The sequence below is a fragment of the Eleginops maclovinus genome, chromosome 17 (genome assembly GCF_036324505.1).
Source record: "Eleginops maclovinus isolate JMC-PN-2008 ecotype Puerto Natales chromosome 17, JC_Emac_rtc_rv5, whole genome shotgun sequence".
Classification (NCBI taxonomy): domain Eukaryota; kingdom Metazoa; phylum Chordata; class Actinopteri; order Perciformes; family Eleginopidae; genus Eleginops; species Eleginops maclovinus.
This window is the reverse complement of record NC_086365.1, coordinates 6,787,195-6,813,420: the sequence shown is the minus strand read 5'-3', so window position 1 is coordinate 6,813,420 and position 26,226 is coordinate 6,787,195. Positions and strand designations below refer to the sequence as shown.

General features: G+C 39.0%; 2 protein-coding genes across 4 annotated transcripts in view; one reads left to right on the top strand and one right to left on the bottom strand.

The window, feature by feature from the left end:
• lin7a (lin-7 homolog A (C. elegans)) overlaps positions 1 to 14,253 on the bottom strand; it is a 29,929-nt gene extending 15,676 nt beyond the window's left edge. For both annotated transcript variants that reach the window (XM_063905354.1, XM_063905353.1), the window contains exons 1-2: positions 14,132 to 14,253; positions 2,326 to 2,444 (exon numbers count right to left, since the gene is read on the bottom strand). In XM_063905354.1, the coding sequence (XP_063761424.1) occupies positions 2,326 to 2,444; positions 14,132 to 14,168 (156 nt within the window). In that variant the 5' untranslated portion in view covers positions 14,169 to 14,253. The remainder of the gene's footprint in view (positions 1 to 2,325; positions 2,445 to 14,131) is intronic.
• The window catches only part of acss3 (acyl-CoA synthetase short chain family member 3), a 46,023-nt gene continuing 32,011 nt past the window's right edge, over positions 12,215 to 26,226 (top strand). Inside the window, exons 1-8 of one of the 2 annotated variants that reach the window (XM_063905350.1) lie at positions 12,215 to 12,353; positions 19,195 to 19,654; positions 20,948 to 21,092; positions 21,741 to 21,929; positions 22,712 to 22,846; positions 24,210 to 24,350; positions 25,508 to 25,588; positions 25,869 to 25,964. In XM_063905350.1, coding sequence (XP_063761420.1) covers positions 19,323 to 19,654; positions 20,948 to 21,092; positions 21,741 to 21,929; positions 22,712 to 22,846; positions 24,210 to 24,350; positions 25,508 to 25,588; positions 25,869 to 25,964 — 1,119 coding nt within the window. In that variant the 5' untranslated portion in view covers positions 12,215 to 12,353; positions 19,195 to 19,322. Of the gene's footprint in view, positions 12,354 to 19,188; positions 19,655 to 20,947; positions 21,093 to 21,740; positions 21,930 to 22,711; positions 22,847 to 24,209; positions 24,351 to 25,507; positions 25,589 to 25,868; positions 25,965 to 26,226 lie in introns of those variants that run through there. The other variant, XM_063905351.1, reaches the window with a different exon arrangement.

Sequence of the window (26,226 nt, the reverse complement as noted above, 5' to 3'; positions counted from 1 at the left end):
TGAGATCACTCTGCTGGTTGCCAGACGTGCAGTTGGAGTCAGGATGTGCCAGCTTCCCCAGAGAGGGCCAGAGCAGAGCTGCACCCCGAGAGAAGAACACTTTCTGCCTTCCTGGAACTTTGCATGATGCCAGGGTTTCTGCGTAATGCTCTGCCAGAGGCCATTTCTCCTAATTAGTGTCAATAATTGTTCCAATGGCTGTAAACAAAGCTTATATGCTTAAAGAAATATAGATGCCTTACTTTGATCAGTGCTTTGTTTTAATAACGATTGATGTAGATGATTAATTTCCCTTATAATCTGACCTATTTAAAACTTAAATATTTTGGGAGAATTTAGTAGTTAGGGTTGGATCAGTTTAGCTTGAAATGTTTCTGCATAACACATTAACTCTCTTCAATTTCTAGATGTGTTATGTAACTTGTATATTCTTTCTGTTAAGTGTCTGGGCCCCCTCACGCTACAGATGGTTTTCTGGGTTTATCGGTGTGTCCAATTTCACTTATCTCCATGTTTTATGATTTTAAACTGTCGTATTCTTAAACTCTTTGTGCATGAAAGAATATCTTAGTGACAAAGATATTGCAACCAAATGAAAGCCCAACCACTATTATAACAAGGCCACCATGTTCTGTATTTTAACAGAGAACACGTGGCCTTACATTAGGACCACCGTTTTTGTCTCTTCGAAATATAAAACAGGAATCGCTTCCTAAAAAAGGATTATTCCAAGCTAACAAAAACAGGAAAACTTTTAGCCTCAAATGATTGATTATTCTAATAAACAAAAGTAATTGTGAATATTACATTCAATTTCTTACAATGTATCCCCATAACTTTTACAAAGCTTTAAAGCAAAAATAAAACAATATTCTGGACAAGTCTGCTTTCATCCCAGGACAAATTGTTGACTTTGGTTACAATTAACTTGCAACACGGATGCCATCGAGACCATCATCCATTCTGCTGCTCACGGTCCTGCTGGCTTAACAAATACTTGCTCCCCGGGCGCTGCACAATAGCTGCCCACTGCTCCTAGTACTAGGATGGGTTAAATGCAGAGGACCAATTTTACTGTGTGTGCTCTGCTGTGTGCATGTATGTGACTAATAAAGAGGGTTTCATCCTCCGATTCTATCTATCTACTTGTCACTGGATGATGCTGCATCACTTCAGACAGCACATTAAATTTACAACATCGGCTGTTATAAGTCATGTTATGTTGTGGCGGCATGTAGCGCAAAAGCTCATGTTTACTTAGTACGCCGTCCTCCTGATGAATGATTCTAAGATGATGGATCAGTGGGTGGCCGTTTGCATTCATGCGAACGAAAGCACGCAAAGCAAAAGGGGAAAATCATGCTTATGATTCACACCATCACTATAGAAAGTAATTATACCAAATCTGTAAAAGTGATTTGCTTAATTAAAATTCAAAGTAACAAGCGTATCAAACCTCCAACTTAATGAAATGCTCATAATGTTTTCTGGCCTCATGGCCATTGAAATGTTCAGGGTGAATTTTTCACGCAGTTAAAAATTCATTGCTGCTGTTCGGCTCTATAGTAATATGGCAGAGTAATAATCTCAAATTTCATTATACTGCAGCCATTTTTTAGAAGTAGCCCAACAGTAAATTAAAGGTACAATCTCATCTTTTATTCCTTTTTTACTGTTCAGTTTCTGCTGATTTTGGCTCCACTTTGTGTTACAACAAAACACAACATAGGTTACTTTTGTGCAAGCTAATCGCTAAAGCTACTATACTAAAGGCTAATTTCTCAGCAACAATTGGCCACTTCCTTCACTTGTATAGAAGCAAATGTGTAGAAGCAAATGTTACCATCATATAGCTTCAGCCCAGCAAAAATGTGATGAAATTGAAAGTAAAATATGTCTAAAATGTATCTAAAATCTTAAGTATGCCAATATTTGTTGGTTAATGTCTAGAACCTGCCTGATGTGCTCTGGTCAACAATAATACAAACATCACCAAAAGCCAAGGCATAAAGATTAAATCATATCTTTAAATAAAGTTGTACTCTTCTGGTTTGTTTGGATGAAACAGAAAAGGTACTATGGCCTTGACAACACAGAATCCATGAGTGAATAGGTGAAAGAAAAATATCTTCATCAACAGAAGCTCCAACGACGAACGAAATGACTGATCGGAAGAATCAACAACAAAGAGTAGTAGCCCGAGAAAGGTCACCAGAGGAAAAGCAGCAAAAATAAATAAAAAGTCTCGCAGAAAAAAAGAATGAAAGGACATGAGTCATGTTGCCGTTCACGGTACAGCGGTTCCCTTTTTTGACAGTGACTCACCTCTCTGATGGCCGTGCAGAACTCACTCTGAAGGACTTTCTTCAGAGACTGCAGCTTGTGACCCGGCACGTCACCCGACTCCTGCAGCTTCTCCAGCAGCTCGATAGCCCTGGCAACATCTGGCAGAAAGAGGGAGAGAAAACGGGTGTGAGTTAAGTGTGAGCCAAAGGGAAAAATGCCCCGTTCAATTACTTTAACAGCACAGGCACGAGAAGGCAAATCAATGGGTGGGATAATATAAATAGACTCAGTCAAGGCCAGCTGGGGCAGGAAAGATAGAACAGCAATCCAATCCATAGATTATTTGCATTGGCTTAACTATATGCATGCGAATAAGGGAGGGAGAGAGGGAATAAGTCGGGCATTCATTTGTTTTGAAGGTACTGGCACTCTCAAAATCGCACAGCCTTTATTAAACACATGGTGCAGTGTTGGCAAGGAAACGTTAACAAAATAAAAACAAATAGGCCCACATGTATGGTATAAAAAAGGTAGCAGCATTATTGTTACTTATTTACGTTAAGCGGCAGCATTACTCAGTAAGTAAATATATAAAAGTAGGGAAGTAGCGGCCGGCTATAACAATTTACATTAAATCTAAGGTTAGAAGCTTTGACTCCAGGGTCCAATGAGTTCTCCTCCCCTAATACGCTCAAACTCAATGAGTCTGCCAGCGTAGATGATTCATTTCTTGCCCTCTGAAACTACCAGACCAAATTTACAATGAAAGGAGAGGGAAGTCATTTGGTACTCAATCACTGGACTCAGGACTCTCAATAACATGTTTTATTCAGACTGTGTGTCCAGAAACCTGCAAGCACACAAAGAGAGAAGATTGCCGTTTGCAGGGGAGATGCCGAGATGTACTGCTCTGTTTGTAGTTTCACACCATATATATTTTGATTTTAGTCTCACCAATTCATCATACTGTCAACACAATGTTAGGCAGTAGGGGGGCCAGTCACAAGTTCCCAGACACTTCTTCATATTGCTGTTTTGGTCAAAGAAGACACTAAAATGTGCAGTGAATTGTAAAGTTGGGTGACAAATCTCTGCAACCCCTTTCACATAACATCTCATTGTATCCACTTTTAACGTGAGAATGATGATTAGAGCATCTTTAAACACTCACAATGTTTCCCAGAAATGTATTTAACTTAGATCCATTTCAGAGATTATGTAGTTATTTTACTGAACATTATTTTCCACCAGTACTAGAACGCCCACACCTTATATCACTGAAAGCTGGGCTGCTGATTTACATTCAAGTCACTCCACAAAGCAATGGAGATCGCCAAAAATCATCTATTCTTTAAAACCTTCCACAGCTTGTTTGCCCAACAGGGAGAGATCATTACAGTAAATGTGTTCTCCATAATGGTGATTTGAATAAATGCATTAAAATGGGATAAATATCTGGACACAATGTTTTTTCTTCTACTACCGATACTAGTCGACAAGCAACAATCCAGATAATCCAAAAATAAAAATATAGGTTCCAGCTTCCATGCATTAATAGTTGGTTGCAGCCTTTATGCATAACACAGTTGATCTGAAGGCCCTTATATCTACACCAAAGTACAGGACAATAAAAATATGGATTTAAAAGAAGCAGTATGTAAATGCAAACTGACTTCTCCACACTGTCCTCTCACTGCAAGGCTGTATCATTGTCTCTTTTGATGGTTAGATACTTTGTGCATAGAAGCATCACTCACACACATACACACATGCTGATATTGAATTCTTGGAATATAGGAGGAACTCAATAAAGCTTACGGCAGACACAAGAGCTTTTACTGTTGGCAGACCATGTGGGAGACGAGGAATTAAGTAGTCTCCAGCCCTGATTGTGTGAATACTCTATAAGGCCGTAAAAAGGAAAGGTGGAACACATATTGTACCCTTAACCACATTTGCCTTTAAACTATAGATGGACACAATGAGCAGAGAAATCCAATGCTTGTTTCGTTTTCAAGCGCTCTGTAATAAAGCATTGAGGGTTATATTGATCTAATTGAATTGCGGGTTCGGATCCCATTGACACCAACTTCAGATAGCAGGTCCAGCGGGAGTTGTATTTGCAGATGAGGGCTGGCAACGGTGCGAGTCATCGAGATGATGCTAATCAGCCTGTAATTAAATGACTCATAGTCTGATGTAAATAGGGGCACAGGTACGTGTATATAAAATAAGACACAATGTTAGCTATAACTGCCTTACCAGTTCCAGTCACGTATCTTCACACCTGCTTGTGGTTCCCTATTTAACCTTTAGCTAAATCTGACCCCGCTAGTTACTGCTGTGCCTGTAATAATGTCCATCATTGCGCAACAAAAATTACAATGTATAATGATAACACTTGAAGATTTACCACTTTACATTTCTTTGTAATTTTTTACAGAAAGTGGGTCATTGATTTAATTCAAATGGGGATAGAAAAACTGTCTCAGGATTTCTATCCGGTGACTGTTTATAGTTAAATAAAGTAAAAGCTAGCTGCATGGCTAGATACCACCAAAGGTTTACAAAGCATTTGTTGTGTTCATTTCGTTCAAGTTACACTTTAAGTAAAGGATCTTATCTTACTCTTAACTACCACTTAAAACCTGCACCTATACTTTGTGCCCACATTGGGCATGCCACAGTATTGGCATATCATTACATTTAAACGTAATGGCTAATTTATTGGCAAACAGTTGTGTTTAGTTAAGAAGCAACATGAGCATTCATTTGGAGTTATGTATTTTGTTATGTGTTATATTATTGTTATTTGTTACTCCAATATTCATATGCAATATTAAGCTTGTTTCAAATGAAAAGGAAATATGGTGTTTTTAACAGCTGATATTCTTCGTCTGTGGTTCAGTGTTTTTTCTAAATGCCTGAATATCAGAAAACACAGTTTCTGAATAGCTCGTAATGAGATGGTAAACATCCATTCAGCAAAGGCATTTGTTCAGGAGGTTTATGAGCATTTTTTTTCTCATTAAACGAAGGTCAGAGGCCATTGAGGAAATATTTTTCCCACCTCTATGCCATTATTTGCTTTCATATGCTCGTTAGCACCATTTTCTTTATCCACGTCAAGGACCTGGACTAGGCGTTTAGAACTGAACTTCAAAGAGTAATGTTGCAGACATTTTTGGCGGTGCTTTCATCTCACTGATCAAAAGTGAAGCCTGCCCATTTCCTCATATAATCTTTCCAACATGAATTTGGGTCATTTAAAATTGCATTAGCTTTGCATCAGCCAAAGAAGCTGCTCTGCTTCATTGTTACCTACATTGACAGTTGTAACAGTAAAACTATGTTCCTGCCTCTTTCAATATATCTGGTCCCATTGCTTTTTTAAAAACCAAAATAAAACCACAGGGACACAGCAAGGGTTATAACAGGTGTCATACAAAATGAGTGGTAATAAGTGGTAATTATAGCTCTCTGAGTAGCTCAGAGGTAATGACACATCTGCTGGCACTGGATTGGCACATCTACCCTTTCATGCTTCCAGTGATATGTAATCTCTGTCTGTTTAGATTACTGCTACACTATCACACTATTTGTCATTCACATGGGAGATACTGTGTGAGAAAATGTGTAAACAAATCAAAGTATGATCTGAGTGTTGCAATGAAAACAGGTCTCATAAACTGGCACATGGCTGCTGGACAATTTCAGGCACATAACACCGCAAAAAAATTACATATCTCCTTTTTATGTGTCTTCAGTACTGAGCCACACAGATTTTAAGCGCACATTTCCCATGAGAACACTTCAATCCCCTCTGCTCTGCACGCTTGATGTAGAAGTGGGACATGAGATGAGCTGTGTGACTGATCAGAGAGTGTAAAAAAAACCCAGAGGAAGAGGCATGGAAAGGGTGATTGTGCTCCATGACTTCAGGGGATCACAGTTACGTCACATTAACAGAAAAGGATTCCCGGATCGAATGTGCAGCGAAATTATCCAGGCTAATAGTCTGGCAGAGAGAGAGGGTGGGAAAAAAAGCCCCTGGATAACCCTTTGCACTCTGATAACACTGACACAAACCACACTCATCTCATGTTTTACCTTCATTGGAGATAGAGGCTGACAGAACAAATAAGTACCGCTGAAGATAACAGAATGTGTGTGTTTGAAACCCACATGGTGTTCCTGTTACATGCTATGATACATACTATGAATAGCTTCAGCTAGAGGGAAATACAGGAAATATGGTCCCACCCGTGACTAACCTACAAATGCAATAACATCATCATGCAATAACAATCCTGGATTTAAAACTTTCATAATATGTCTTAAATAAATAACGAACTGCGTTTCAAACCATGCATTATTATTAACCACACTGTACAAGCAGTATTTACGGTACATGCACTGACATAGTATGCTAATCTTTGCTACAACTGAGGCAAATCAGGCAATATTTACTCAGCTACAATTACTTTACATTACAGTTTACGTTCTTTTTTACATTTATATACAAACAGGGAAATGTTCATGTAAACAGTTGAGTTAAATGCAGTGGACATTAATGTGACTTTTATATTTGCTGTAGTTTCAACCAGAAAATCAAGTGTTACTTTTGATTTTCAGCCACTTTGTCTGACACTAATTCTGGTTTTGCTTCAGAACTTACACTCGCTGATTTTCTGGCCAACTAGGAAAATGGCCTACATGGTAGCATACAATTGGCGATTAACACATCCAGCAGACACAAAGCAACATTAACATTCACTGGGAGTCGCATTCACTCTCCTTTAGCTGTGTTTTGGGTCTCTAGTGACGCCTGAGGGAAATATCTGGGTCTTTAGCTGCTGAATGCTCCACTACAGTATGTTCACCAGCCGTTGCCCACTTTACTTGCCTGCTTTTTGTTGCTGAGCAGGTAGTGAACATCGGGTTTTAAGAGCTTTTTTATGCGGTGTGGGAACTCATTCAAAAGGTATCTGACCAGTCGTCAAGAGACAAATATGGGTTATGCACCTTTAGCCTCTGTTATTTATCTGCCATCTCATTTGAGAGCCTTCCAATCCATCACAGAATTCCTCATCCCAAAAACACGCCTGTTTGCTATCCTGGCCTTAAAAGAGTGTAACGAGTTCCCAATTGATATCCCGACATCAGAAATTCTGCATATCAGCTGACCCAGACTGAAAAAGCCTCATGTTTCAACTGCACCTTGGCCAATAAAAACTAAAACAAAAAATGAGTCTTGGTTCTGTATGTAGCAACTAGAAAGGTTTGGCTTATTTGAAGCATAAGCAGTAAACACTGACAATGCTCTAACTAATTGAAAGCTAATGTACAAGTTTCAAGTTTGTCTCTTCACGGTTGAATGCCGTTGTTGTAAGTTGCTTTTGATAAAGCGTCAGCTCCATGAAATGCAATGTAATGAAATCCTTTCTCTGCAGTTGTATGAGGATTTATTTCATCATCTGCCACACCTAGCTGCACAGCTCTTCCCAAAAGTCTCATCGACACCTATTTACCTGCCCCTTTTTCACAGATCTCTACCAGACCACCTGGTGTGCAACTTCTTAGCACCTTCATCCTTCTTGTATCTGCCTTCCTGTCTTGTTATTTTATCTCTTTGCCTGTCGTTTTGCACTTTCTGCCAGCATGCCTTGACCTTTTTGTCCTGACGTCCTGCTTGTTATTGACCCCTGATTCTGGCACAGTAAATTCTGCTTTTACCCCCCCTCTGCACAAACTGAACCATACATTTAAACCCTTTTTTAATCCTGACTATATCAGTGTCACATTGAATACAGTGCAAATAAATCAAGTTGAGCCCTCAAGTGCTTTTTTGTAAATGTTTGACTCTCATCGAAACCCAGAGACCTGCAGTTTAGTGCTTTAAGGGATTCAGTGGGTCCAGATGCGTGCAACATCTGTAAAAGTGTTTATATCCGCCTCACTGAAAACTATATGCTCCACATTGACAATTGCAAGTCTGCCAAATTTAGCTTATCTCCGAAGCAAACAGACTGTGGCAATTAGGTCACTCTCACTGTGATGTTTGACAGATTCTTCTCCAAAGGCAGAGATGAGATCTCTTTTTTAAGACGAGTGGCAAAACTAAAAATATGTATTAATAATTCTCCCTCATTATCTGAAAAGCTTAGAAAAAGCAACTCAAGATGTGCAAAGGAAAATGATTCGTGATTGCAGAGTATATTTTGAAGTATTTGAGGTGTTGTGACTAATCAGATAAAACATTAGGATACAGTTACAGTGTAATGCACTGCAGCCATATTAAGGCAGAGATCCTGTCAGCACTTTATTTCACGCTGCTATACTTAGGATGAGAGCATTCTCATTAGTGATTTTAATGATTTAATGAGCCAAGTTTAATGCCAGTTTTTTAATTAGGTGACTGTCAAGATTCAACGAATACTTTCTCTGATCAAATTTTCCGTTGTGTGTTGACAATGGAATCACAATATTGCCCACTAAGGTTAAATGGTGAAAGAAATACTTATATAATAAGTAAATTCATAGTATAACCACTGAAAGTAAAAGTACTCTTTATGTAGAATTGCTACTTTCAAATGGTTATGGATGATTATATTATTAATATTTTATCACAAGCAAATACATATACAAACAAGAGGGTTTTAATGTTGTATCAGAAGTTATTAAATGTGAAAAGTAACTAGTATCTAAAGCTGTCAGAATATAGTGGAGTAAAAAGGAAAATAAAAAACCCGGAAATACAGTGGGGTAGTATTAAGCAAAACTAAATCCTCAAAATTGCACCTGTGAATAGTACAGTATTGAGTAACAGGTTACATTTATGTTACAGTAGCATTTAAATCTAAATAAAAGTAGCTTTTCCAAACAAATGTGCCAGAATAGATTTCTATTGCCAGCCTTTCGCTCTGATTGTATGCTTTCATACATAAGTTGAAAGGTGTCGTAGTGCTTCAAACTAAATAAAGTAAAATATATAAATATTCCCAGATCCTGAATGAATGGTCTCTAATCAGACGTGTCTTCAGTGGGATTGTTTTCATCTATTATTGTTGTCCGTTGCATAGCAACAGTGTTTATACAAGTATACTCAATTGAACACCAAACCTCTAGTGTTCTTGACTTCCATGCTTAGAAAATGACCCTTATGAAAGCACAACTCAATTCAATACAAAATAAAAGGTGGTATACAATGACTAATTCTGATATTGTCAGTGCGGAACCATACCAAACTCATTTCCCGGAGCTTCTTACATCAGGCTGAAAGGAAAAAACATCATTCTCATCACTTCCTGATTAGAGAAAGGCACGGAGCTGAACAAAGCCACAGTGACATGTTAGAATGGCTTCAATGCTTGACCAGGCTCCAACACATTGTTGTGTGAAACTGTTCTATGCACTGGGCAGCACTCCAGTTTTCTGGTACAATTAGTCAAATTCTAACAGTGAACAGAAGAACTGAGTGTTATTATTTTTCAGTACTTAGTAGTGTAATTTTGACAAAACTGCAGCAATGTAAATAAACACATTCAGATCATAGGCTGAGCTCATTAAACCATGCAGTCATGATTAAATCTGTATAAGGGTACCTTGTTTCACTTTCTTCTCAAATGACCTTCCTCTGACGGCACACCTTCCTCTGCACCCTGACAGATTCTGTCTGCCGTGCATGCTGTAATAAAATGTCCTGAAAAGGCCTCGCCATCTGCCATCTGCCACTTTGACCTTGATGTCCTTGGTGCCTCTGGCAACTCTGCTGCTAATTCCAACCAAAACTACTGAAATATTTGCACTCTGAATTAGTAAAATGGGGCAAAAGGGTTTTACCTACAGGTCCCATGCTAAGAGAATTAGCTTTAATTTGATATACTGTAACGAACCACTCAAAGCACAGCAAATAAATCTCTCCTTGAGGGTTAACGGCTCCTGTGGGAGTTTGTGGTGAGCAAAAACATTGCACTTATTGTCTTCGTCTTTCTCACTAATTACTGCACAGTCTCCCTTTAAGAAAAATACCTCTAAAACCCATAATTTCAGTTTTAAACGTTAGTGGGTTGAGATATTAACTGCTATGAGTGACGTCAGCTTGTCAGCAACCCTCTAATCCTTCAAATCGCTGGTGTGACTGAGAGCATGTGATGGGAATCAGGCCGGGCCTCAAATCAGTGAACTCGCTATGATCTGTCAGAGGGGAAACAAGGACTGGGTCGGAGGAGGGCTGCTGATATTCCCTTTAATCTATCAAGTCAGGAAGCTATAAAGTGTACAGAGGTTGTTTGAGTCACAAAACTCTGACACACAAGAAGAAAAACAAAAGATGTCGTACGTTGCCATTTTTAAGTGATGTTCAGCAGCCTCCAAGGGACTATTGTATAGAAGCGACTCTCTGGGACTGACTTAAAAAGGTCATCCTCATCATTTGCTGATTAGAGAAAAGGCACACAGCTGAACAAAGCCACAGTGACACATAATAAAGCCATCAACGCTCGACAAGGCTCCACAACATTGTGGCGCTTGCACTGGGCAGCGCTCCCGATTTCTGGTACAATTATTCAATTTCTAACAGTGGCACTACTGAGTGTAATTCATTTTCAGTGCTTAGAAGTTCCATTTGGAAAAAACTGCATTGATGTAAATAAAAACGCCAAGATCAGAGGCTGAGCTCATTCAAATATGTGGCTGTGAGGAAATCTCTCCAACCATCCTTTTAAAATTCTGCTTAAATTACCTTCCTTTGACTTCACACTACCTTTGTACCCTGAGAGATGCTATCTGAAATGCCGCGCATGCTGGGATGAAATGCCCCGAAAAAACCCTTCCATCTTCCACCGCCTCTTTGACCTGGATGTCCTTGGTGCCCTTGGCAAATCTGCTGGTTAGTCACACTCCAAGACAATTACTCTCACAACCCTAATTGGTGTATTAAACAGAGATGGGTTGTGATATTAACTGCTATGAGTGACGTCAGCTTGACAACAACCTTCAAACCCTTCAAATTGCAGGTGTGACTGAGAGCATGTGATGGAAATAAGGTCTGGCCTTACATGAACTGAATATTAATGTACTAAAAATGTACACAAAGGCAGAGAAACACTGAGAAACTAGCCTCTATAGACCATAATATAACAGAGTATCCATCTGCAAATATATCCCTATCCTGTAGTTATGTGCAAGCTATCATCCTCTTTTTTAATCTATACCAACAAATGAATGCAACAAGTTTACAGCTGTAGTTTGGGGTTATTAGAGGTCATTCTGAGAAATTGAGGGAGTCACTAACTGAAGCAGCACTGAGGATAATGCAAATCTTAATACTTATAGCAAGAGTTTGAGCGAGATATCTTCTTTTAACCGCCATGCAGACACACACTCAAGCACTATAATTCTTGAACTATGCAATCTATATGTACAGGTTAATATTAACTAGCTACTTATATACAGTGTCATACATAATATGAAGACAATAACAACAATTCTCTTTCTAATTGCTCTGAAATTGTTGTTTTTAGCCATCTTTTGAGACCTCTTTGCTTTTGATCTCAAAATTTGTCCAATAATTCAATTTGGGGGGGGGGGAAATCTGCTACACTAATTACATTAGCATGAGCTGTACTGTAATAATGTGTTGTACATGGTAAACATTATACCTGCTCAAACATTATCATACCAAGACTCTGCTGCTCTATGAGTTTACAAGACACAAATCCTTGACAAAACGCCACCATAGGATGATGACCTCTGCTATTTCATCTCAGACAGGCAGTCATCTTTGAGACTTGCCTATTTGTAGTGAAATGCCAGCCCCACAGAGAATACAGAGTGTTTTTTATAAAATATTCAGGGAAGTTCAAATCCATAGTTCTTGATGGGGAGCTGGTGCTTCCTTATCACAGTTATTTCCTCCGACAACAACAGGAAGGCCAGCGGGGTAAGATCTTTTCATCCTGCTGGACCCAACAGGCAAAGTGTGAGCTCTGTAAATGAATATGTCTGCTTTTTTCCTGCGTGTTTTTGACCAACACAGCAGCTATAGCTTACTCCCCACACGAGACGTGAGTACTTTTTCATTAGTAATTATAGTGTTTTCTCGATACAGGCAGCAGTTGAAAAATAGGAGAGCCTGTTATGTCTCTGTCTCTCTATGACCGCTTCTGTGCGAACTATTATCATTACTGCTCCTGCCATTACAGCTGTCAGTCGCTGACTGGTCAAATTCATGCCACAGGATGCCAATATGGATCAGCATACAGCCTGAGGTCACGTCTGAATTACTGGCCCAGTAAATGACTTAGATCAGATAAGGCTGAATTGGCTGAATGCTGATATTTTACCAAGATGGAAGACATTCCTCTTATCCTCAGTATGTAAAAGCTTGTTTATGAGAACAGCTAAGCTCCTGTTCTATAATTCTAAAGGCTGAGTGGTGAGGTGGAAAGACATGGGTTGTATTGTTTATGTGTTTGCTTGGTGCAATCTTAGACTAATTTTATTGCCTCTGCATGGTATTGCAGAATGTGCATCAGTAAAGCGTGACTGTCCAGAAAAATTCAACTTTAGCGAAGAAGAAATTGCAATTGAGGGTAGAAACCTCATTCTAATGGCAGAAAATGATCCACTATGGTTCATTACTTGTACTTCACATACAATATGACACCAGAGATACTAATTCCTGCATGATAATGTATGTTCCCACCAGATAAAGAGTATTTATAGTCACCTCCTCTGACCTGGAAGTGACTGGGGAGCTAATGCTTGCTTTACTTGGCACAGAGGAAATAGCTCTCCTTTCTCTATATTTGACAGCATCCGTTTCCTATGCAAAGCTTGCGAAATATTACATTTCACCAGAGGATGCCTGTGGTCTGAGTGTAAGACTGGTGATTTTTCCCTTGTGATCTAAAAATAGACCATTTCACAAAAAAAACTATAGGGATTTAAAGTGAGTCTTCGCTCCTCTAGTATGCATAAAGACCATTTCGAATGCAAAGTGATATATAAAATGTACTGTAGCAGCTATTACCAAGTAAGGTCTGAGCATGTGTGGAATATCCTGAACTGTTTTCGGCTCTTTTATTTAGGGAGGTAGATAAAACAAATTGTGCAAGATGTAATCCTGGAGGCCTTTCCACCATATGAATGAAGTTAGAGGAGGAAGAAACAAGTGTTTAAGTCACATGGTGTACAATCACATACCAGGCAGTAGTAAACGCTACCTCTGGTGCGTTGGGCTTAACAACACCATCCCAGTATATCATTAGGCAATAATAGCTATTTGCTTGCGTTTTACGTGTCTCAAATAAGTGAAAAAAGACTCTGTCCTGTTCAGATGTATATGGAGGCAACAACTTGCATCTGCAAATTCAAATACAAAAGTTGTCCCTTATAGCACGCAGTAGATTTTCGTGCAAAAGCGCTTAAATATAGCTTCGGCTTTATGTTTACAGGAGCGAGCTGTGACGGGATGATATTACCGAGGAGATTACATAATAGAGATGGGAATACAGGAAAAGCAGTGTGAGCGGTGTGGGGGTGTCCATTTGTCAAATAAAAGATAGTGAGTTAATTTGTCTCCGCACAAAGACCCTGCAATCATTTTACAGAGCAACACGAGCGCTCCATTCTGCACACTGCACGCAGGGAATACGTTAGGCTGGATGTTTCTATTTAGCGAGAGCTCATATTGCTTTGAAATAACGACCCGTAAAAACAATCTGTAGGAAATCCGAGTCCGGCACAAACACCTGGATGTACCCTGGGTTGCCAGTTTCTTGCTGAAGTTTTATAAAACGTGGAGAAAAAAACCCTCAGATGACAAGTACAAGCGCCTTACCTCGATCAAGAGAGAGCGGTTGGACCACTGTCGCCATGACTGCTGTTTACTGGAGACTGGAGAGACTACAAGAGCTGCAGCATCACACAGAGAGAGAGAGAGAGAGAGAGAGAGAGAGAGAGAGAGAGAGAGAGAGAGAGAGAGAGAGAGAGAGAGAGAGAGAGAGAAAGAGAAAGGGTGAGAGGGGGAGATGAGGGAGAGATGAGGGGATGTTGGGAGTGGTTGCGAGGGGGATTAATCCACCTCCATCCTCATGATATCTCATAACCTGGCATTGTTTTCATGGGAACAGCAGCTATAAACGCACTATATAAAAAAAAGGAAGTCCATCCCTATACAAATATTGGAGATTTTCATAACATACAATAATTTTCATTGAAAAGCACAATTTAATCCATTTACATATTTATTCACATGTTAAGAAAACATAAGATTAAATTGCTGTTAAGTAATTGAGTGGTTGTCAACTACTGTAAAAAGATGAATAAAGGCCCAGATTTGCTGAGGAGACCGATTTAAAACATGTCCAGATGTATGTTGAAAACTTATACAAAGGATGTGGACTCCTGAGCAAGTTGCACATTTTCTTTTTATATGCACAACAATTACAGAGAAGCAGTCTTTGGCTATGAAAATCTTGGATCCCAGGCTCCCTCCAACAATGCTAATGAATATTAATAAAACCTCACACAAGTGAAACCCAATGAGCAGCACTCCCACATGTGTTAGCTGAACATCGTGTTAAAACTCCTGGGCATTATTATGCTGCTATTCAAGCCTACACTCTTCTTTTTTCAGGTCCACCATGAAATCTATCTGCGGGAAGTTGCCTGCATTCGACATGTCCTCTAAAGTATGTGGATATATGGACCACATGCTTGACCATATGTCATAAATGACAGCCGCATTCAGGACAGCTTATCTCTTATATTAACCCTGACTTCATAAAAAGTCAGTCATCTGTCATTTTTGCAGTTATATACAATATGTGGCATCAACATTCAGAGACTACCAGTTCCCCCTGCATGCTGAATCTCAAAATATTGTGTCTCTGTTTTTGCATGTTTAAATGCTTATGTGCATATGATGCATTCATCCATTGCACTTCAGAGATCAGTTGATTAAAACCAGGCTTGCCTTAAAGGTTTATTATGAACCGCTGAGCCATGGCGCCTGTTATCTCCTCTCTTGGCTACATGCACTGTATGCAGCCCGATAAGGACTGAATGATGGTCGTGAACCTTTGTTGAAGGACTTAAGGATTAATCCTCATGTTTATGTGCTACCACAGAACAGTTCCAAACTCTGACTCTCTTCATCTACTGTAGATCTGCTGCCTAATGGTGCCTGCTGTTGTGATATTTTTCATACGTGGCTAGTCATTGCACTCGACAGAAGCAGTGCTCCACGAGAACAAGTCGCAAATCGCTGCTTAAGGACGGATGACGAGTCACGTGTCTGGCATGAAGCCGTAAACACAAACCTGACAACTGATATTTAGGCTTCCATGTGCACAGCTGTACAGAGCAGAATCCATACAGACACTGAAATGATCTGAATTTCATTTATCTTGCTTGCAGCACTTTTGCCTATACCCATTTTGGAAGCAATTACCTCACTGAGAACCTCACTTAACTACAAATTGGTGGCCAATGAAATAAGTCCAAGAATGACATTTTAAAAATGTCATGTCGGTGTGATTCTGCTGATTCCATTTTCATCAAATTTAAGCATTTCAGGCATCATAATCTCGGTTTTTGATTGAACAAGTTATCAAATCTAAACACACACATACCATATGTGTTGGTGAATTCCTGCCACCCTCAGTCCCACCCAACTGCATACAGATGTGAACTGGTGGTAAATGGTGGGCTGGATGGATGGTTAGAGAAGGACAGGGCTTAGAGAGCGCATGGAAAGAGGGCACGGAGAGATTACAGGCCCCCTCCCATATGGATTGGAATACAGTACTGCTTTTTTTAAAGAGATGGGATTACACAGCAGTGCTCTTAAAGCCCTTTAACAGCGAGTGAATTGATTTCTGAAAAGGTCTTCACTCCCACGGAGGAACAGAGACAAAGCAAGTACAGACACCTGGAGTAGAGAATGTTTGCCTATCATATAAAAAGCTCAACAAGTCAGTATCAGTATGTTTGCAGGGACCAGCACCCCTAATCGTACCAAATTAAATTAAACACATCATTAAAGTAATAGTTTTGCAACATGTTCTTAGAAAAACAAAGCATTTTTATTTTGGTGTGAACCGCCTCGTTAACATTGAATATATTATTGGTTTAATCCATACAAAAACCATGCAAAAGAAGTGGAAAAATGTCTGTGGTTTGAAATAAAATGTGCTTTTAAGAAGGGGTCATGTGCCAGATTATTTCTTGGCCTTATCCTGTTCTTATCCAAAAGGAACATTGGGTCATGAATTCTGACAACCATTGACTCTAATCCCTGTGCAGCATAACGATGTCCATGTTTCACTGGGATAAGAGGTGAAAATATCCTGTTTGTGTGATAACATCTGTATGAAGTATGAAGTATTGACATGTTTAGTTTGTGTTTAGATTTTGCTGCATGATGTGACAGGTTGCTTTCCCACAGCTGCTCTGCTGTTTATTACCAAGCTCCGTCAGGCATCTTCTGACAGGTAATGAAAGCAAACGTAATGTAAACATGTGGGAGGTATACTGATAGACATCTTAAAAGTGTCATATATTTTTCAACTAGACACAGTGGAACAACAAACATATATATATATATTTTTTACAGGAACAACTGAAGGAAGTAGCTCCACGATGGTATTTTCTCCCTTCTCAATGCTGGTTACAGAATATGGGAAACTGGAGCAACTTTGGGATTTAACGCCTAGCACAAAGGCACCCTGAGATTTACAAAACGGAAATCCTGCAACACTGATTTCAACACATCATAAATTTGTCATGGGATTTTAACCTCCGACACAAATTTCCTCTAATCATTGGACTACCGACGCCCCCTTCAGGGAATCAGACCCCATCACTTTGTCAAAAGGAAATAATACATGACATAAAAGTAATGAAATCGCACATTACATCACTCTGTTGCATTCACCAGCTCCTGCTTGATTTAATATCTTTCATTGGAGAAGAAAGATAATGGGAGTATACTGTCCCTCCTGACACATTATTACAAAGCATGAAATGAGGAAGTTCATTCTCTACTGCTGTTTATTCAGAATTTTAGCTGCTCATCAACTGACATTAAAATATATTAAGATATCTCTCTATATATTAAGTTACTGTAACTACATCTTTGATTTGTACATTTTTCAAAATTGGTCTTGTACTTTTAAAGCTGTGTGTATATTCATCATCTGCTTTGACTGTTACTAAATAAGGGAATAACACATGAGCAAGTGTCCCTCGTGTTTTGCATGTTCAATTTTATGCAACTTCCCTCAGCTGTAATAATGTGTAATTATGTATCAGCTTTTCCAAACTATGAATAATGTTGAAGGAAATAATTCCCAAGCCTTTTTGCCAACTGCTGTGTCTAAAAGCCATCGGAAATGTAAAGTGGCAATCATTATCTTCAGACTAATTCTATTATTAAATCCATATTCAGACACTCTGGGGGTGAAAAAAAACCAAAAAACCCAGTATGGAGATTAATCATTTGTAGATAAACTCTGGTAATTTGCCTCTAACTTTTTCTGAAGGGCATCCAACTGATTTCTGCTTGAAAAGATTCACACTCATTACATCAAATCAGAGAAAAGGGCGAGATGGAGGGGTCATAATGAGTCATGTTGGACTCCGTTTTAGTCCTGATTGGCCTTTGCAAGCAGCTATTAGCAGTTCTCTCTCTGTGCACGTCCGGTGCCAAAGAGTATAAGAATGATATGTATTCTGCCAATAGCATCTGCACTGTTATGAAAAGAGTTATGGCAGCGCCTGGGGGAGTGATTTAGGGAGACCTTTTGGCCGCACAAATTAGAGCATGAGGAGAAGGGAGGCATCCTTTCCCTGCCAATGTTTGATTATAGTTATACATGAATATAGATTGTAACGTACATGCTCTGTTGAAATGTGATGAGATTTAAATCAATATTACAGTCAAACATAACAACCAAAGGTATATCATACACAAAAAGACAGAATACAACAAGGAGCAAGCATTTGAATGTAAACAAAAGGATATCTTTCTAAGTTGGTTGTACAGTTTCATTTACATTTAGTGAAATATGTTAGTATGGCTCCAGTTTTTCCTGGAAAGTGCATACTGCTTCCATAACTGCCTCATGGAAACCACTGCTCTGCATGTACAGTATAAATAGAAACAGATGACCTGAAATATCAGATGGATGAGTTACTCATGGACACCAGTATGAAGGGGTCATGGCCAGGGGGAGTCAACTGGATTATGGGTTTTACCAGAAGCTTGGATGATGCCAGTGACAAAGAGATGTATTCACCAGAATCTGAGAGTATGGTGTGACAGGACTGCACAAACTGCTGTTGTGATGTGACCGGAACAAGGGATTCAGCTTAACGAAAGATTTGCTATAATTTGACTCCTGACAAAAAACCCAATTATGCTCCTAAATATCCTCAAACAAGCCCCTTCATGCAGTCCTTGATCAGTTTAAGCACTGGTATTTGCATTCTTAACAGGAGAGGGGTTATTGATGCAACCCTGAGGAACCTAAGAGTTTAATGCTGCAGCTAGCAAACAAAGATTTGCAATGTATGAGCTCAAGCTGTTCAATGATGTATTCTTGATTTGCATAACAAAAGACATGCCACAGGCTAAATAGCTATTCCCTCCATGTTTTAAGGGTAATATGGGGATTCAAACTGTGTTTTTTACATCAGGTTATATGACGGCATGTTATTTCATGGCATCCTTCACATATATTCTATATCTGTATGTATGTTTTGTAAAGTTTACATTGTTGCAGTTTAGTTTATGTGTTGTGCAACATGTTTAATTGTAGCTCAAAGCTCCTCCTGCAACAACAACATTGAGGTTATAGTTCACATTCCTTGAGAGTAAAGCAAGGCTTTCTGTTTTAGGCTTCTCTCCCTTTGCCTGGCCCCAGATGACGTCGCAGAGTTGAATCCAACCCTGTTGTCAACCTGCAGGAAAACTCCGGAAGCCCGACAAATGCGTAAACGTTGGTCTTTTCATAATTACTGCAACAATGAACTTCCATATGAAACACTTAGTGCGTTTGAATCCCTGTGCTTCTGTGCATCGCAAGAGGACCCTGGGAAGGAACCTGTGGACTGTAGTTTCTGCAGCACAACAACAACGAAGCGTCAGAGCAGCAATATCACTTGCATCTGCAGACACCAAGAAGTATTTCGCCCTGCAATGTTGCAGAAACTATGCATCGGATACAGCGTACAGCAGAGTATTCAACTCTGCGAGGGACAACCCGGAGACATTCTGGGCTGAGGTGGGACAGGATATTAACTGGTTTGAGCCGTGGAGCAAAACTTTGCACGTTGAGGATCCAGTGTTTCCAAACTGGTAGGTCTCAATGTTGCAAGCCAACAACACTGCAAGATCATATCAACACCTCCATATGCCAAGTATTCCCAGTGAGCGTAAAAGAAACTGTCAACAACAAGGTTGCTTTACCGCAGCTTTCTGCTGTCTCACAGACCCTTACATCTTGGAAGTTGGCATAAATACCGTAGGAAAGTGGGAAAATAAACATATTCTTTTGAACCCGATCTAATTTGAGACACTGAAATGCTGTTAATGTGATTTAATAAAACACAGAATCACTTCACCTAATAAACACTGTTAGGACATCAACCGTTTTAAGACAACCATGATTTAACGATTCAACCAGTCACAGCTGTGATGTTAATTTGAGAAATGCCAGAAAAAATAGCAAAAAAATCAACTCAAACTTAGTGAGTATGCAGGTTGATTATCTCTTGAGGCTATAACTCAGACTGGAAAAAAAGATTTCCACTGCAGCACAAAAATATGTCTAAATAGATTTGCTAAAACCTTTAGCTGAACAGCTTGAAGTGCACGTTTCTTAATTGTTTTGTTGAACAAGAAAACATTCCTGTCCATCTCTGTTAGGCTCTGCATCATTTGACGAGTTTATGGAGTTAACATAAGTATTATTGTCCATTTTGGTAGAGGACTCCCAAATAATGTATCAATAAAAACATGAATGCGTGCAAATCAGCTAATGCTAACCAGCTCACGCTAGCTTACAGCAGTTGTCAGGGTAATAAGATAGACACTAAGTGAAGTGAATGTTGAACCAAATGTCAGTTTGAATTTCTTAATTGTCCTTCATGTTTTTGTACTATATTGAGATGTCAACTCCCATGGATGGATAAATGTTGTAAAACGGTGTACAAAAAATGTTTGTTGTCTACTTGGTGGGTAATTATACTATCGAGTGTTTTAGAAAAAAACAGCTCTCTTGTTTTGGTGCTAGATTTTAAAATGAAGAATCTCCCTGGATTCCAAAACACCATCTGCTCAACCTGCTTGCTCTTCTTTATCCACATGCACAGCACCTACATGAATTGAAACTGTCATATCATTAAATGCATTGATTTGTGTACCGATACTTGCAAAGGCAAACTGAACATGTTTTAGCTTGAAGTAGCTTCATTAAGTTATGATCCATTTATAGTAAACTGAAAGAACCTTTACCATCCAGTTTGATTTATCTACTGGGCCAGAAACTTCAGCTTATTGTGTTTAAGATATATATGCATATGTTTAAAATGATATAGCTTGTACATATTTAAAATATGGTTGTTGGTTAATAATATGTGTCTCTGTCAGGTTTGTCGGAGGAAAGTTAAACATGTGCTACAATGCTGTGGATCGTCATGTAGAGAGTGGCCGTGGACAGCAGCCTGCCATCATTTATGAAAGCCCTGTGACTGGAACTAAACAGATCATCACTTTCAGGGAACTTCAGGACCAGGTAAACATTATTGTCATGTCATGACCTCCTAAACAAATTATCCTACAGTTAAACCCTGATTTGAAATGCCAAGATATGTGGTAAAAATGGATTGTGAGATATAAAGGTAAGCCTCAGTTGGATTTTGAGCACTGCAATTAGAGATTTTCAGTGTCACAATGACAATAAACACATTTTGAATCCTTTAACTGACACAGTTTGTCAGGCATTTCTGCTGTGGGCCAGCATTAGCATAAGGAACAGCAAAATGAAATCTTGCAAAAGAGAAAAAAGCGATATATTAACTCGATTGACATTTGGGAGTTGCTTCAGTTCCTCGAAAACTCAATTATAGAACTTAAATTAAATGTGTCTTTTACTAGCCTTTGCTCCCAAAGCACAAACACACTTTAGAAAAAAATGTTGAAACCGGATGCAACTGATTATGCACTTAAATGGACTTAATCTCTTTTTTTGTTGGCTGTTACCTAAAAAATCATGCACACAATTCTTGGAAGAATTCCAGATTTAACCATTAATCGTTTATGTTGGTTAAAGTAGCCATGAACAATTATATTAATGGAGTTATGCAGACATCTAAACAGTACTAACATAGCCCATTTACATGTTTATATTTATTTCTCTGCATTGTGTGCTGTCTTGACCCAGGTGTCCAGGTTAGCAGGAGTCCTGGTGAAGAATGGTGTACGAAAAGGAGATCTGGTCGTCATCTACATGCCCATGGTGCCACAGGCCATGTTCACCATGTTGGCCTGTGCAAGGATTGGTGCACCACACAGCCTTATCTTTGGCGGCTTTGCTTCCAAAGAGCTTTCTGTCCGCATCGATCATGCGAAGGTTAGAGAACTTTGATATTGACCTTGCGGTTTAAATGTATGTTTTCATGAGCCATGGCCAAAAAGACTACATGGTTTTTATTTATACAGTCACTTTTTAGTACTTTGATCTCAAGTTATAGTATTTCAATTCAGATTTTTGATGTGCTTTTAGAAATGCTCACCGTTCACCTTGCAAAATACCTGACACTGACAGCCGTTATTGCCTGAAGCTTCTTTGTTTTTGTGAGCTCAAAATAAATCTTTCGCAGTGGAAAGCACTTGGCTTTGCATTTCCTTTTCACAATCGTACAATGGAGAAAATGTTGATTCATTCTGCAATAAGATTTTTTTAACAAGGCAGCTATATCATTTCGGGACAAATCTGGCATTTTGATAGAGACTGTTTCTAAAAATTGTGATCTCTGTTATGACATATATTTATACAAACATACATTTTAAAGAGTACAGTATTATTGAAAAGTTTCTAAATTATATTTAAAGCATTACCATTGCAGCAAACTAATATTTGCTATATAAAATTGTAGAGTAGTAATATCTACCTCAGCAGAGTCTGAACTCACTCTGCGTGCAATGTTATCCGAGCTCCTCTGTGCTTTGTTTACATGGCTGGTCTGTCCACTTATGCATGGCAACAAATTCATTCTACTAATCCCCTAATAAAAATGCAACAAATCCATTATTCAAAGCAGATAGGCCTGTTTCTACTTTAGCTATAGCAACATGCTGTTAGTTTGTGACATTTTAACACAATTGAACTATCCCCTAATCTCTGTTTCTCAGCCCAAGATGATGGTCACAGCCTCATTTGGCATCGAGCCAGGCAGAAGAGTAGAGTACATCCCTCTGGTGGAGAAGGCCCTGAAGCTTAGCTCTCACAGGCCGTCTAAAGTCCTCATCTACAACAGGCCTAACATGGTAAGAAGCACTAGACAACACACATCTTCTTGATATAAATGTTTATACATCAGTATAGTTTAGTTTTTTGTGACAGAATGTAAATGTATCTGAAATATGGCAACCATATGTAAACCTGATTAGTACTCTTTGAAGATGTGTTTTTTCCAAGGCAAGGGGTTGCCGTTTTGAAACAAACTTAATCATGTAACTACATACAAAGCGTTATATTCAAATGGTAGTAAGTCTATGGAATCCTGCCATTGTATCATAATAAGATGTATAGCTAGTACAAGCAGATGAGAGAAAGTGAGAAAATGTGTAGTTAAATTGCGATAGAGGTTTCCACCTTACATTATCAATCTGGCAACAATCCAGTTAGGAAGCAGGCTGAGCTGCGCATAATGATTACACAGCACACAATTATGCATGACTATGGTGACAGCAAGCTGACCTTTACTTCACTACAATTTGGGCCTAGGAAAATCAATTATTCTTAAAATGTGCACAGTGTTGCTATCATTCTACTGAAAATGTTTTTCTGTCTCAATTTACATTTGTCATCAGTTACACCATGTTCTTTGGTCTGATTTTGTTGTGTTCTTAATTTAAACAACAGTACATGACGTATTTGATCGGATTAGTGTACAGCAGTGATATCTCTCAGTGAAAAGTCTTGTGCAATAACAGATTGCTGTTGCATTTTTTTTGACTGATATACATGGGTTGATTAGTACTGAATTCAGGAAAATGGTTTTCAAAGGAAAATAATCCCCTTAAAATCATGTGAAGATCCACTTTGAAGGTGGTTGCCGCTGCTTTATCAATTATTGCATTCAGTGAGTGAGAGGTTGTGGTTTTTGTCAACGCAGCTTCCAACATGAAAGCGTAGTTAAATCAGCCACATTTCACTATGGCTTGGCTTTGACTAAAGAGAATAAAAAGGGGTGCATTTCCGCCTGTTGGAGGTTATATGGGCTGGCTGTCCTCTGCCTCAGGAGACCATGTGAACTATTGAATGGTGTCTTGAACACATTCTCTGAGAATCAAAGAAAGAAATGACCCAGACTTTTTCTATAGCCTCTTGGGATGATTTAAATGATGAAAAAAGTATGAAAGAGATTTGAAAAGAGAAAGATGTCAGCAACTGGATATGAAAGGGGCATTAATCTATGTCCTCTCATTAGCCTTGTTCGTGAACAAATGTATACAATATTTATATAAACACAAGTCGATTAAAAACAATGTTCAATAGGAAGATAAAATATATAATATAATTATTTGTATTTCGTAAATAGTAAAAATGTGCACATTTGACTAGAAATATGACCATAATTATAGAGTGAATTACAATGTTTACAGTAGACATTTCTCAATTTTTTAGGAAAAAGTGTCAATGAGTCCGGAGTTGAGTCTGGACTGGGAGGAGGAGATGGCTACAGCTCGGCCTCATGACTGTGTACCTGTTCCCTCAAACCACCCTCTCTACGTCCTCTATACCTCTGGGACCACTGGAACGCCAAAGGTACTGCCGTTACAGAGCTGTGATCAGCAGGAGGGGGAGATCAATACCTGATGCTCAGTTATAGATATCATGTACAGGTTTTTTCTAGAAAAATATAGTATGAAGGCGCTAAAGTCACTTCCTGCCAAAATGACAGCCCGCCCACTTCTGAATCATATATTGCACTTCAAACAACAAATAAATCTGGAGTTACGGTTTCTTTACTTCCTCTACAGAAAAAAGGGCACCGTAAAACAAAATATCTTATTTAGAAATCACAGTTTCAGTGTGCGCCTGCTGCCTGCCAATCATCCACCGGCCGACTGACCAGACATCCATCCCCTATTTATGAGTTCCATAAAAACAAAGTTGTCTCCGTCATCTGACGGTCTTTTTGACACGATTTTAACATTTTTGGTGTAATTATACGTTTTTTGACGAACAGAACTATTGTTTTCTGGCATCACTTTAACATTTTACAGGGATAATCGACATTTTGGTATGAGTGCACACGTCGAAAGTAAGAGGGCGCAGCGCCCCTTTTACCCGGTTTAGACAGAGCCCGGATTTAAAAATGTATAGACAAGTTCTAGGAATCATGGTTGGCCCTGTTTGTCTAAATGTTGTCAGTTCTGAGCTTCTGTGTGACTCCAAAACAATCCAGGGCCAATCTAAACACCATCTCTGTGATATGACTACGACAGAGCATTTCCACAGCAGGAGCTGAAGCTCATGCAGGAAGAGATGCCTGCAAGGCAGTTGAAAATGGAAGAAAACGAAGCTCCTTTCAATAACATCATTTTGTGTTTGACCAACAGATGATATTAAATATCTACCTGCTGCTAGGTCCTGCGCTTAATAGTGTTATTATTGCCAGCATTTTCTCTGTAAGCTACTGTGAATTCCTCAGTTATTGCTGTAGGGGTGCCATAAGTTTGAGCAATTCTCTATAATTGGAGACATGAGAATTTCAGGACAGACTTTTTTGCTCAAAACATTTTTCACATAACCATTTATTAATAAAAGACAGAAATTGGACTCAGTTTGAGGAGCAGTCCTTTGAAAACTAAACAGCTCCTTCACTACTGCACGTATGAGAGGCTGCGTTTCAATTGATATTAAACGCCAAATGCAATACCTATCACCAGTCTGATGTTTTTTCTTATCTTGTCCCCTAGGGTGTTGTGCGAGACACTGCAGGCTATGCTGTGATGCTGAAATGGACCATGTCAAATATTTATGGACTCAGTCCTGGAGACGTAAGGCAATAAAGCATCCTCTTGTGAGTTAGAGCCATGTTTAAGAGCAAAGAATGTAGTCAGCTAACAGATATTTATTTCTCTTTTGGAGAGCAGATTTAATCAGTTAAAATATATGGTACGGCTAAACAGATTGAGTACTGGAGGTTATTTGATTTACATTTCTAGTGTCTTCGGGTACTGCTAGTGCTATCATTTTTTGTTAGAAAGGGAATTGAGAGAATAAATAGAATCCTCAGATTTCTTTAAACAATACTCCGTTGTACTAAATCTTTTGCAGGTTTGGTGGGCAGCGTCAGACCTGGGCTGGGTGGTCGGACATTCCTACATCTGCTATGCTCCTCTGCTCCATGGTAACAGCACAATTCTCTATGAGGTATGTCCCTGTAGACAAGGTTTAATATCTACCACTCACAACAGCAGAATTGCAAACATTTCAGAGAAAAGTGCAATAAAACCCTGAGTTGTAAAACATACAAAGCTGTCAGGTTTTAATTTCTACATGGTATCTGTGTTTGTGGACTCTGCAAGCTGTATACATCCATATTTGGTCAACAACTCAAGTTTAAGTGGACTGGGACTCTGTGTTGCCATTTTGGACTCTGGCTGCTACAGTCTACTGCCAAGAGACAGACTGC